This window comes from Aedes albopictus, chromosome 2 (assembly GCF_035046485.1).
Source record: "Aedes albopictus strain Foshan chromosome 2, AalbF5, whole genome shotgun sequence".
NCBI lineage: Eukaryota > Metazoa > Arthropoda > Insecta > Diptera > Culicidae > Aedes > Aedes albopictus.
In genome coordinates this window covers 379,234,720-379,248,507 of record NC_085137.1, presented here as the reverse complement: position 1 = coordinate 379,248,507, position 13,788 = coordinate 379,234,720, and the positions used below count along the sequence as shown (strand labels likewise).

The 13,788-nt window shown below is 34.9% G+C and overlaps 1 protein-coding gene across 15 annotated transcripts in view; it reads right to left on the bottom strand.

Moving 5' to 3' along the window:
* The window catches only part of LOC109423129 (PDZ and LIM domain protein Zasp), a 283,958-nt gene that overhangs the window by 53,307 nt on the left and 216,863 nt on the right, over nt 1-13,788 (bottom strand). For 9 of the 15 annotated variants that reach the window (XM_062853041.1, XM_062853038.1, XM_062853042.1 and 6 more), the window contains exons 9-10: nt 6,669-6,939; nt 5,197-5,394 (exon numbers count right to left, since the gene is read on the bottom strand). In XM_062853041.1, the coding sequence (XP_062709025.1) occupies nt 5,197-5,394; nt 6,669-6,939 (469 nt within the window). Of the gene's footprint in view, nt 1-4,591; nt 4,844-5,196; nt 5,395-5,871; nt 6,227-6,668; nt 6,940-13,788 lie in introns of those variants that run through there. The other 6 variants (XM_062853043.1, XM_062853046.1, XM_062853044.1 and 3 more) reach the window with 4 other exon arrangements.

Here is a 13,788-nt window from a genome sequence, read left to right as displayed (position 1 = left end):
TTCCCAAGTAACAATCAGCATGCCTTGAAGGATTATTCATGTTTTATCCTGGTTTTATACGAGCATGTCAAAAAGCTAGTTGTTCTAAATTAGTTTTATGTGGTAGTTTTTTACTTTAAACCTTTGGCGTTCCATAAAACTATCATATAACTTCTGCTATAAACATCTTCAATTAAAGACTATTTCCAGATATTCTCTCAGTAATCTTTCAGGTATTTCTTCAGAAAATCCACCATAGATTTTTTTAGGAATTGATTTGGGGATTCCATTGAAAATTCCCCCATATACATGAGTCTTGAAGTTTCTTCAAGGATTCTTCCTTAAAATCCGACAGAAGTTCCTCCAGACATTCGTTCATTTCCGCTTTCAATGATTCAGGCAGGAATTCCTCCAGAAGTTCTAGCAGGAGTTCATACAGAAGTCCATTTATAACTCCAGAAATTTATTCTGCATTTTGTCTAAGGATAATTACAATAATTTCTCCTTGAATTCTTTAGGAAATTTATCAAAAAATAATTCCTATGAATTGCAAGGGAAATTGCTTTAAAAATATCTCAAGAGTTTTTTTTTTTCTTTGAATCCTACAGATGCCAATCTATACGTTTCTCCAGAAATTCAGGATTTATTTTTCAGAAACTTGTCCACCAATTTCACCACGCATATTTCCAGAAAATCCTCCAAGAATTTTATTACATGATTTCTCCAGGACTTTTCCTATAAATTCCTCAATATGTGTTTCTAGGAATTCTAGTGAGCGTTTTCCGAGAAGTTTCTCCAAGTGTTTGTCCAGGAAGCTCTTAAGAAACCTCTCCTGGGCTTTTTTCAAAAATTTCACTTCGGATATTCCTCAAGAGATTCATACAAAAGCACTTCCCAAGATTTGTATGGGGATTCTACAAAATATTTGATCAGAAATTTCTTCACAGCTTCTTTCGGAAATTCCTGCTAAAATGCATTCTGAATTACCTTTGAGAATATATTTTTATTTACGGAGACTTTTTCAGGAGATTCAGCAAGGGGTTTCTTCAAAAGTTTTACCATGGGTATTACAGAAGTTCTTCTCAAAATTTCTTTGCTCATCCTACAGGGATCGCTTTAAAAATTCTTCCCAGGGTTTGTCCAAGAATTTTTTGAAAAATTTCTCCAATAATTTAGGCAGAAATTCCTTCATTTTTTTGAGAAGTTGCTTTTGTGGTTCCCTCCGAAATTTCCCCAGGGAATTCTTAAGAGATCCCTTGTGAATTTGTTTAGATAATTCTCTAGGGATTTCTAAGAAATTCTTCCTGAAATTGGTGAAGAAATTATTGAAGAACTCAAGGAATTTCTAAGAAATCCCTGGAGGTTTGTGTCTAAAAATTGTCTAGAAAATCCCAAGAAAAAAAACTGAATTTTTTAAGAGGAGTATCTGAACAAAATTTCCTGAGACGATTTTAGAAGTTATCTCTTAAAGCGTTTTCCTCGTTTTTTGAGTTTTGATTTTGTAGACTCTAAAGGGTCTGGCCGAAGTCTACGCTCCATACAAATTTCGAAAATTTTGTATGGGCAAAAGTCTACGAGGGGGAATGGGGGGGGGGGGGGGGGGGTCTAAGATGGCCAAAAATGAGTCTACGTAGTTTATGGACAGCGCCTGACAGCGCAATGTTTTCAACATTGGATTCAGGAGGAATTTGTACATAAAAATCCCTTTGCTACTGCGTGGAGAATCACTGAAGAAATAAAACAAATGAATTTTTGAAGGAATCTTCGAACGCGTACCTTGTAGAACTGAAAAACTCTCTGCAGGTATGCAAAGAACAGTTTCATGATAAAATTTCTTGAAATATGCTATGGAATAGAATCTGGAGTAATTTGGAGTAATGTATGAATTGTTGAGAGAATCTTGTGGAAAATAGAATCCCTGAAGGCAGGTCTGAATAAAAGCAACGTCTATTTGACAAACCATTAAGGTAACTTCCAGAAAAATGTCTTGAGAATTTTCTGGATGAATTTTCAAATAAATGCCTAAGAAAATCCCTGAATGAATGGAGTAATATCTGAGGGAACCTGTAAAGGAATTTTATAATTCCTGAAAATATTTCTGAAAAAAAATGTAATTATCTAAAGAAAAGCACTAGAGGCATTTCTTTCTGGAGAAGGAATTTCCTTCAGAAATAATTGAAGAAATACATGAAGGAATGCAAACATGAACTTATACACCAATCTTAAAAATAATTTCCTATAGAATGTTTTAAAGAATTCCAGAAGAAATTTCGGAAGAAATGTTTGAGAAATTTCTTGAAAAACTCCTGAAGAAGTCTCAAGAACAATCCCTGGAAGAATTCCTGCAAGAACTTCTGGTGGAATTTCTTGAGAAATTTTCAAATAAAATCATTAACAGGAATGCATTTTGAAGAGATACTACAGGAATTTTTAGAGGAATTCTTTTAGGAAATCATTCTAAGAAATCCTTGGAGAATCTTCTGTATGAAAACATTCCTATTTTTTTAATCCTCTAATAGTTCCTAAAGGAATTTCTGGCGGTGTCCCTGGAGGTAATCCATGAGGATTTTCTAGAAATTTGAGAAAGCATTCTTGCAATCTCATATGAATTCCAGTTAGTATGTTTAATCGGCAATAATTTCATAAAAAATCGATAATATCGCATGGAGAGGTGTTCCCGGAATAATTCTTGATTGTGCGCAGTGATGAAGTCATTTCCTTGGGGCTTACCAGTATAGGCAGCATTGAAATTTTGGAACCTTGAGTTACTAGGTCTGATTTTACCATGACAGCACTGATTGTAGCGTTCTACGCATTTTTTTCAAAAAAATAAAAATTAAAATGCATACCCTTCTACATAAAAACACCATGAATTTCTAAATAATTGTTTCCGTAAGTCAAATTTTCACTTTTCAAAAAAATTGTCAACTTGCTGTAACTTTTCGAAAAGTTTTTCAAATATTCTCAAAATTTTCACTGCAAGTTAATCCACTAGTTATGTATCAGTGGTCGAAATATGTAAAAAATTTGGAATAAACTACACATAGTAAGAAATTTTCTAGAAAAAGGTATAATTATTTCTGAAAAAAAAATGTTTCTACTAAAAAATATATTCGAATCTCTGTGAAAAAAATCTCCTGGATTTTCATGTTTTTAGGAAACTTTTGGAGGAATTCTTTGGAGAAGTTCTGAAGAAATTTCCAGAAAAGATTCTTGAAGAATTTCTGGAAGAATTTTTGAAAAAAAACTCCTGCAAAAGTTTTGGCAATATTTCTAGAGGAATTTCTTCAGAAACGTTTTTAAGAAATAAATGAAGGAATATCAATCTGAACTAACGCAGCATTCCTTGAAGGAATTTTCCATAGAATCTCCTAAGGAATCATTGGAAAAATATCAGAATAAATGTCTGAGGAAACCCGTGGACCACACAGAGGTTCAATTATGAGAAAAGTTGGCAGAAACTCAATTTTTGAACATGTCTTATATGGGATACAGTATATTGATGATTCATCCATAAAACCAGGAGCACTTACTGGCATTTAAAAAAATTGGAAATATTGATTTTGTATCTTCTTACAGCACTGAATAGCTGCTAAAGGAAAAAGTGCTGAATTTTTGATAAAGAACAAAAACAATTTTAACCGCTACAAAAGTCTGTTGATATAAGTAATACAATTGCTTTCAAAAGTTTATTTGTAAGTTCTTGTGTATATCAGATATCTGTAATGGAGCAATAGATCAAAATAACACTTTTGGCTTCAAAATTGACATCACATATCATAAGTACGAGAGATTCTTACAGTTCGACTTCAAAGTGTCTTACAAATCGCTCCCCGATACTCCCCGCGGGGAGATTCCGTTCAAATGCTCGTTTATGTATGCAAAATCGGTTAAAGAAAAATGCAACTGCCAAGAGCTGCCAAAACAATAGCGCCATGATGATATGTGTATAGCTAAATCCTGTTCCAATACATAGGCTAAAACTAGCAGACTACTATGTTTTGTCAATTTTGGCCAGGTATTTTCGAATCTGGACCACTGTGGACCAGTATCTAGATGATTTTTTTGAGAAATTTCTTGAGAGACTCTTGAAAAAGTGCCAAGGAAAAGGTATGGGGGAATTTCTGAAAGAATCGCTCACTGGAAAAACATTCAAAGAAATGCGTTAATAGGAATGCATTTTGGAAGGATACTAACAGGAATCTTTGATGATTTTTTGCTGAAATTATTCTAAGAAATCCTGCGAGAATCTTCTTTTTGTAAACAATCCAGATTTTTTTAATACATCTTTATATTCCAAAAGAATTCCTGGCGGTGTCCCTGCAGGTAATCCAGGACGATTTATTAGAAATTTTGGGAAGAATTCTTGACAAACTCTGGAAAAAAACTGGATTATTGGAAATAAGTCTTAAAATACGTAACATATCAATTGTTGACCTGATATTTTAGGACTTGAAAGACATTATTGAATTTCTGATTATGATGAAACATACTTGTATACATGTCATGTAACATATTGATTCACAACGCATGATTTAACTGCATAAAACATAATATGATTCTTATGTTCATTGATTGTACTTCAACATTGAGTTTAACAAAAAGTACTTACTTTTGATAATAACTTCTCAAACCATTATCGGAAACTCCGATATTATAAATATGGCTTAACACATTCCTAAATGAAATGATAAATAACATCACTTCCGTAATACTTTTAACTTTGGTGTACCCTTATCCCCTAACCTAAGTAACTTGAATCGTTTTCATCGCACAGTATTTTTTGAGTCTCGATCACTACCACTAGGAATATCACTATAACTGTTCTACACTCATACTCAGTCCAGTCGAGTTTTTGTTTTCCTACACTACATACATAATGTAGTCTTCTAGAACTAGAATGGTTTCGCGAGGTACGCTGATTGTTGAAAGCCAGTATGAAAAGAAAGAAAAAGAAGAAAGAGAAAAACAGAAACAAAAAGACAGAGAAGCAAGAGATTGCGGAAAACAGAAGAAAATCATTTTCAGTGGGCGGCTAGAAAGAGAAAGAGCGATAGCGCAGAAGATTGTGATGGCGTTGTTGGGGGAGGGGCGTGCGGTGATGGTTCGTGGTTCAGGCTCCATGCTTCATTCCGCATTATCCTAATACTCCGGTACTAAGTACTATCTCCTAAGGAGCAAGTGATTTGAGAAAGTCATCGTTCGCATGATACGTACGGTTTGGTGATCGTGACCGGAACCATTCCGTTGGTGCCGGGTGGCGGACTCTGCAGTGCCGCCAGCCGAGCGTGGATGTCACAGTACAACTTGTCGTTCAGGTTGAAGTATCCCTGGTTCTTGAGCGACGATCCACAGGTGGCGCACTTGAAGCAATCAGCGTGGAGGTTCTTGTCCTTGATGCGCACGAACACGCCTCTGGAGGTTGGGTGTGTGTTTGTGGGTGAGTGGCGGGTTGTGGGTGATCCGTGAGTGCGATTGATGTTCGAGTTTGACAGTGTCGAGTTTGGTTTCGTATTTTCGCAGTATTTCACAGTCACAGGTAGAAACAAATTCAACACAAGTTTTTTTCACGGGAATCGAAAAATACAAAAATAAAACAAAACATTAAACTCATGCAACTTATTTTTGGCTGGGGATTTGAGGTAACCGTCCAAAATTAGGGTAGATTTTCTCTGTCACTCATCCATTTAGCACGAACACACGCATGCAGGGTAACAAGTCAGTAGATAACAACCGACGAAAACGTATCGAGTAGTCTTGTTTTCCACGGTCTTCTCGATATGTAATCTTCGCTTCATCTTTCATGGTCAAATATAATACAACTCCTCTCTGTGAATGGCGAGCTTTTGGGAAAACGGAATGGCCTGCAAGTTTCTCGATAAGTGATCTTACTCTTGGTGGATCTTCGGGGGAATGCCCGCCCTCGGTGCAGTCTGCGGAGCTGGTCGAACTGGAGCTGGAACTGGAGCAGGAGCAGGTGGTGCCATCATCGGTGGTCTGGGCAGTGGATGATGCGGAGCCTGCTGGTGCTGTGGATGGTGCTGCTGTGGCTGCGTCTGCGGCTGCGGATGCGGATGGTGGAGCATTTGCGGTGGAACAGGAGACCTGGGCTTGGTCAGGGAACCTACCGGAAGACGGCCCGCAGTGGCATAGCCACCGATCGCGTGACTTTGGGTCGCATAGAAGTGCGACGAGGCTGATTCCAGTTTGTGGATTGAATAATGAGATTTGTTTGAGAAGATGCTATCTGTATTCCGCACAGAAAGGTTTTGATAGTCACACAGAAATCGGTGCCGGAGACAACGATTCGATTTTTTTTTTGAAATTTAAGTGTTTAGGTACAAAAAGTTTTCAAACGTTGCGTAATATTTACACAGGCAAGACCAACGGCAAACGGCGCGTGAAGAGGAGGAAGGGGAAGAGAACAATGAACTCGATTAGAACTACACGTGGAAGAGATCGTTATTTACAGCTGGCTGCTACTGCTGCTGCGGAGAGAGAAAAATCATAGTTCTTGGCGGCGATGGTTGCTTATCTAAGGTGTGTCGATTCGGCTGTTGATGATGTCGCTGTTTCGGTGGCTTTGAAGCTAGCTAAAACGTTAGAAAATCTTGCACACTCGCATTCCGATCACAACATCATTCATACGCCAGATTTTGGAGGTCCATTTCGGTTCGTAGGACACTTACACAATGAGACGATCACAAGAGGAGCAAATGTTCTGACCAGCTGGAAGACCATTGGTGTTCGATGGTGGTTTGTCGACAGGAGCGCTGACGTGCTTTGTGACGACGCTGGTGGGCTGCTGGTGGTGTTGCTGTTGTTGTTGCTGCTGTTGATGCTGTTGTTGAAGCTGTTGTTGATGCTGTTGTTGTTGTTGGTGGTGAAGGTGATGTTGAACCTGTTGCTGATGCTGCTGCTGATGGTGTTGCTGCTGTTGGTGGTGTTGATGGTGGTGGGCTAATGGGTGTAGGTTTAGTGGATTAACTTAGTGGATTAGTGTTGTGTTGAATTAGGTTTGGGTGTCAATGGGTTAGTGAAGCTAATTACTTAAAAAATATTCAAGTACTCGTTAAACTAATTTTCATGGACTTTTGTGGAACAATCAACAATTATCTTAGGCATACTTCTACAGATATAAGTTGATCTTCGAATTCACCAATGAAGAAACATACAGTAGATAATTTGAGATAACTGAATTTTTCATTCTTATTCCCAAGAAATTTCTAGAAAAGTGATCCTTGACCTAACTGTCTCTGAACGTCAAAATCAAATTTTGAGCCAGACTGAGTAGCAATTGCTACTTACAGTCTCAAATTGTTTAACATAAAACATGAAGGAATCAATCATTCAAGAATTTAGTAAACTATTTACAAAGTCAGCCATTCCATAGAAAAACGATATAGTGCATCTCCGATTGTCGTGAAACTTGGTGGGCTTGTAGTTCTTCGGAAATAATTAGACCCGATTTTTTTTATTTCGTCATTAGGGTGACCAATTTTCATATAGAGTGGTCGAAAACATCAAGGTTTTTCAAAACTAAAAATTTTCAAAACATCGTAACTTTTGAACCATTTGACCGATTTCAAACTTCTAATTTTGCTAGAAAGCTATTGAATTGTAGTTTTCAGGAAAAATACGTCAAAGGGGCTAAAATGTAAAGAGTACTATAACATATGCAAATATATTAGTATTTTTTCACGTTTTCATGGTCTCGGGACCAGAGGTACCCTGGTTTTATATTGTATCAGAAAATTCAGGAAATTTGGCGTAACATATCAAAAAAATCAGAAATGTATGTTGTTTTGTTTTTGAGATATGATTTTTTGAATATAGAGAGTCATATATTTTAGCATAAGCTACTCTAAAATTGCTTGAAATTGCAAATTCTCAAAAAACTATGCATAGTATTGCTTTTTAAAGTGATTCCTGGTGGTTTTGGTATCCATAATATTATAAGGAATCAAAATATAATCAAATTTAAAAAAGTGTCTTGTATGGGAAAATTTGACCTTTTATTTTCAAAAAATCATATCTCAAAAACTACCCAAGCAACACACATGTTATAATAAAGTTACGACAGCGCAAGTTTTGGTTGTATAGAAGTTTATTTTACGTAATTCTAACATTATGTTGAAATAACGTAAAATAAACTTCTATACAACCAAAACTTGCGCTGTCGTAACTTTTATATAACATGTGTGTTACTTGGGTAAAAAACATACATCTCTGATTTTTTGATATGTTACGCCAAATTTCCTGAATTTTCTGATAAAAATATAAAACCGTGGTAGGGCAAAAAATATAATTTGGACATGTATATAATTTGGACATGCACGACGATGTATGCCTTGTTCCGGAGAGCTTATAAAAGTAGATACTTCTCAATATCGATTAATGGATCAAACAGACCCTATTCTGATGACTTACGTTGAAAATACGCTTAACAATTAGGTATTTACTTCAAAATTATCGAAAATGTAAATTATTTCACTAAAACCCCTCAAATGCACAGGTATGCAAGACGACATACACTTCACAGTCACATACAATATTCACCTCAAAATCGTTGAATTAATAATTGTAAGAAATTTAAAAGCCTTATTGCATTGAAACATGTTCAATAAAGAAGCATTAGGCAGCCAATCTCTTAACATTCATCTAGAACGCTTAAAATAGGTGTTGTCCAAAATACATTACAAGTTTTCTACTGTAAATATATTTTGGTCATCTGACGAACTACATGGGGATGCTGTGCGATTGCATACTTGGAGGCGTATTCTGTGGGTCTGGCGATATTTCCTCGATTTCAACAAAAACTGTAATAGTTATCAAAAAAGATGCCTGTTAAGCTGAGACATTTGATTATTTGCAAGAAATATTTGTTAATTTATGCTACTTCCATGATTTAGCAGTATTCATGGCTAAACATTAAGATAATTGCCCTGTCCAAATTATATATGCATGAGGGTGTCCAAAACATATATTCGGTGTCCAAAATGCAATTCTTACAGGCGATCGGAAATTGCGATTTTCTCAGCTTAAAATGCTTTCGTTAAGGTTTTTGTCACCAGGAACGCAAAGCACAATCATATTATAAGCGTATTGGTAACTTTGCAAAATAATCAATTGCTTTCTAAGGAAGCTAGGGGACGATTTTTTCAACGTTGTCCTCAGCCTGTCCAAAATACATGAATTACCCTACCTCTTCGGTCCCGAGACCATGAAAACGTGAAAAAACTAATATGTTTGCATATTTTATAGTACTCTTTACATTTTAGCTCCTTTAACGTATTTTTCCTGAAAACTACAATTCAATAGCTTTCAAACAAAAAAAAGTTTAAAATCGGTCAAATGGTTCAATAGTTACAATGTTTTGAAAATTTTTAGTTTTGAAAAACCTTAATATTTTGGACCACCTTATATGAAAATTGGTCACCCTAATGACGAAATAAAAAATACGGGTCTAATTATTTCCGAAGAACTACAAGCCCACCTAGTTTCACGACAATCTGAGATGCACTGTATCGTTTTTCTATGGAATGGCTGAAGTACCATATTTTCAACAACTGTCGAAATCCATGTGATTGATACCTTTCAATTGAACAAAATCAAATAGGGGGATTAGGGGCATAATGGACACCCTAAGCAAATGAGTATGTTAGGCCTGTATAACAGACAAAAACTTAACATATTATCAGTTGGCTTACAACTTTAACTTGTTTCCTACGTATTTTTATCATTTACAGCTGGTAGAATGTCATTATTGTAAAGAAATAATGAATTGAAAACCGAGTGTTTTTTGGAGCTGGCAGGAAAGGTACGGGGCGAAATGGACACCCATCGGGGCATAATGGACACCCCTGTATATTTTATGCTAATTATTTGGTTACATCGACCAGTTAAGTAATTTGCCTACGGCGATCAATACCACAGATATAATACTCCATCTTAGACGATTTTACATAACATCAAAGTTAATTAAATAAATTTTAGTCTAAAATAATGAGATTGATTTATTCCAAATTATCTAAAACGCCTAACAGTATGCAATGCGCGTACATCCATTCGTATTTGCCAGTGTTCATTTCACCCCGAATCGACTACAACATTAAAATTTTTATTTTAAGTATATTCTGATCAAATATAAATTACTTCATCCATTGCTAAATCTACGTATACATGTAGATAAGCTAACAATTCACTTGTTTATATGGTGGACACACTCCACCACTCTTAATATCTTATTTGATGGTGCTTCGAAATTATAAGAAATCCACCATATGAAAAGCATACTTCAATTTCAATGATATTTTGGTTATTTTGAAGGAATATAAATGGTAAGTTTGAAAAATAGTACAATGACTTGTTCCTTTACACTTATGCATTGAAAGTTTTACATAAAAGTCAACGGTTTCGGCAAAAACAGGGGTGTCCATTTCGCCCCGGGTGTTCATTATGCCCCTAATCCCCCTACCTTTCCAATGGCATAGCCAGTTTTTTTTTCTTTTATCTTGTTTGCTCTCCTATATAAACACGAGGAAGAGAAGTATGAAGACCGAGGCCATTCGGCCTTGGTTTCATCCCGCTCTTTCTCTTGTTTATTTAGGAGAGCAAGCAAGATAAAAGAAAAAGCAGGCTACGCCGTTGAGAGTTTCTCATCGCAGCTTTGAAACGTCTTAGCAAATTCTACGGATCCTTCAATTTGAAAAAAAAAAAAATCAACGTTGGAATGCATTGAGCTTTTTTATGATGTAAGGTGGAGCTTGAGTAATTCTTAAAATAATTTGTATTATTTGGAGATAAAAATCCATTTTGACTGAATTTTTGCAAAATTTTTGAAGTTTAAGGAAGACATTTTTATGAAATCCAGCAGATATGATAGAAAAATTGGAGTTTTCTTGAAAAAAAAAATACCTTAATTGTTTACTTTTTACGAAACACTCAACACTACTTTTCATGTTACAACCAGTGTTTTGTAAAAGTTAGGCTTGAAATGTTTGTAAATATTTCCAGCTGATTTAGAACAACCAACTTTACAATAGAGGAAATTACAATTGAAGTCCTAGAAGAGGAATGTCTGAAAAAAAAACTACCAACAGAGTTTTAAGAAAGGTCCTCAAACAAAAATTTGAATAGAGATAAGGAAACTAAAATAGACATTTTAACGGATTTCTCTAACTATTTGCTGGCAAACTATAGGAATTTCTAAGAACATTCTTTGAGAGTTCATATAGATTTCCTAAGTGCTTTTAAGGCAAAATCATATGCCTATTTCCTGACTAGGGTTGATCACCCTGAACGATTGATATGGTTGACTTATTGAACAACAGAACCAATTGTGTTTTGACCTACTGCTCTTCGACAAACTATGTACTAATATACCGACCATAAAGGTTAAGTTCTGTAGGCTACGCATATCGATGTTGCCCTTTACGGACTTGTACCAATTTGCTGGTACGACTTAACGTACTGGGAAAACTTAAAAATTAGATGACACATAATGTTTATTAATTGGCAAGATGAGAAATAAAACTGTGAAAAAAATCGCGTTCTGGTGGGATACGAAACCACGACTTCGTATTCGCTAGACCGGCACTTTTACCAACTAAGCCACAGAACGGGTTATGATTCTGTGCAATAAACAAGACATTTATCAGATATTTGACCATATTTTTTGCAATAAAAAAAAAACTTATGATTAATTGCATTAGTTAATAAATTATTCAATTATCAGTATTTTTACAAACTGATGCACCCCGGCAGCTATACGATTCAGATATAACGAAGTAACTGATATTTTATTGTAAAGATTAATAATTATGTAGTGTACAATAGGAAGGTAACCGATCTACACTTGGCTCAAGCCAACACTGCTCATGTCCCTTAAATGATCGTTCTGCAACACACTATAGTTAAGCATACTGGATCACAGTAGTGACCATTACAACCCACATACATCTTTAGTAGGGGTTCCTCTGGAAATCCATTTGAAAATTTGACCAAAAAAACGCATTGATTTATCTTCTAAAAATACGGAAATGAAATCTACAGAAAATTCTCCCAAAACAGAGTTTAGAAGCTTAAGACTCAGGATAATCCTGATTAGTGGCATAGCCAGAAATTATCTCACGAAAACACGAAAAATATAAAAATAAAACACATAAATTGAACAATATTCATTGCGGATCTATGTGAGATGTCATATACTTTTAGTTTTCCAAATACTTAACCAATCGAAAGTTGATTTATCACTTTTTTTTAATTCTCTGTGAAAACCTAACCTCCACGCACGAAATTAGCCAAGTAGCATAGGATAGATTATTATAAATTGTTATTTTTTAATTTTTCATCGATTTAAAAAAAAAACAAAAGAGAAGAAATATTTTTTTTTTAATTTTTGAAATTAAAAATTTATTCAACGTACTATTTTTCAATGGAAAAACATACAACATAATTTCCTACATCCAGTTGTACCGTAAATCGGGTAAAACTGGTCAGCGAGGAGAAATTGGTCACTCGGGTCCTAAATTGTAATTCCATTCCTGGAACGTCTAAACGTCATTATCATCATAACAATCTTACCTTATCTTGTTCATAGAAATCTAAAGATGAGTGTACAATTTTCAATGTTTAGAAAAACTTTAATCTTTCTTTTTTATGATTTTAAATATGTTTCTTAATTAGCTGAAATCGTTTTGGTACCAATCTAATACCGCTAGTTGTTCTTTAAAAGTTTCTGTGTTCATATTTTAGTGAAAGCTTGCTGAAGAAGTAATGTCGCTATTATGGACATGAATCAGGTTAAAAAGTATCGTTTTTTCACAAACTCGCTTATTTCGAAGAAAATTTCCTACATTTAAGTCCATTAAGAGACAATTTCAAAATTTAATTTTGCTTTTTACGCTAATTGTAAGAGTTTGTGGAGTAGGCAATTTTCTGCTCCTACCGATAGTCCCTTCCATTTTGATCAATTTCGCCCCAAAGTGGTATCTTCGATTTTTGATATAATTTCACTATAAGTTCAAATTTGTTGAACATCATGCTGTCACGTAGTTTTATTGAGATCTACCTTGTACTGGTTTTGCAGTAATTCTACTGTCAAAATTTGAATTAGCATAAGTTATTTTAAAGTGATAAGTTTGTACCGGATTACGGTACTTAAGTTACAGCGGGTTAAAAAAAAGGATAAAATGAAATAAATAAATGGGACCTCACAAAATGTCATTCGAGATTGTATTAACTATTCCACTGTTTTTTTGACTGGTCAAATATTTTTGTTGTTATCATGCATGCTTGACTTCTAATATCAAATACAAAAATAAAATACAAATGAAATATGGTATATTAGCTTTGTTTTCGATGGGATGAAAAGGAGAGCACTTTGCTAAGGATAGGTTCCATTCCCCTATGCGAATTTCCAGACCATCTCGAATAACACTTTGCAAGGCCCAATTTTTTACTTAATGTTTATGATTATATGAATTAGCTGTCACTTGAGTATGATTGGATGTAGGAAAAAATATGTATAGTTTTTGCATTAAAACTTGTGCGTAGAATATAGTTTTGATATAAAAAATCTCAAAAATTCTTTCCTTTTGCTTGTTTTAAAAATCGACGAAAAATAAAAAGTAGAGAAAAAATAGTTAGAAGCATTTGACCACTGTGAGCTAGTTAGAATTTTTCAAAGCTGGAATGAAGCTGTCAGAAATCTAATAAAAAAAATCGTAGGGTAAGATTATTGGCAAATTTAAATTATTTGACATCTAGCATAGATCTGCGATGAATATCACTCTCAATGTATTTTTC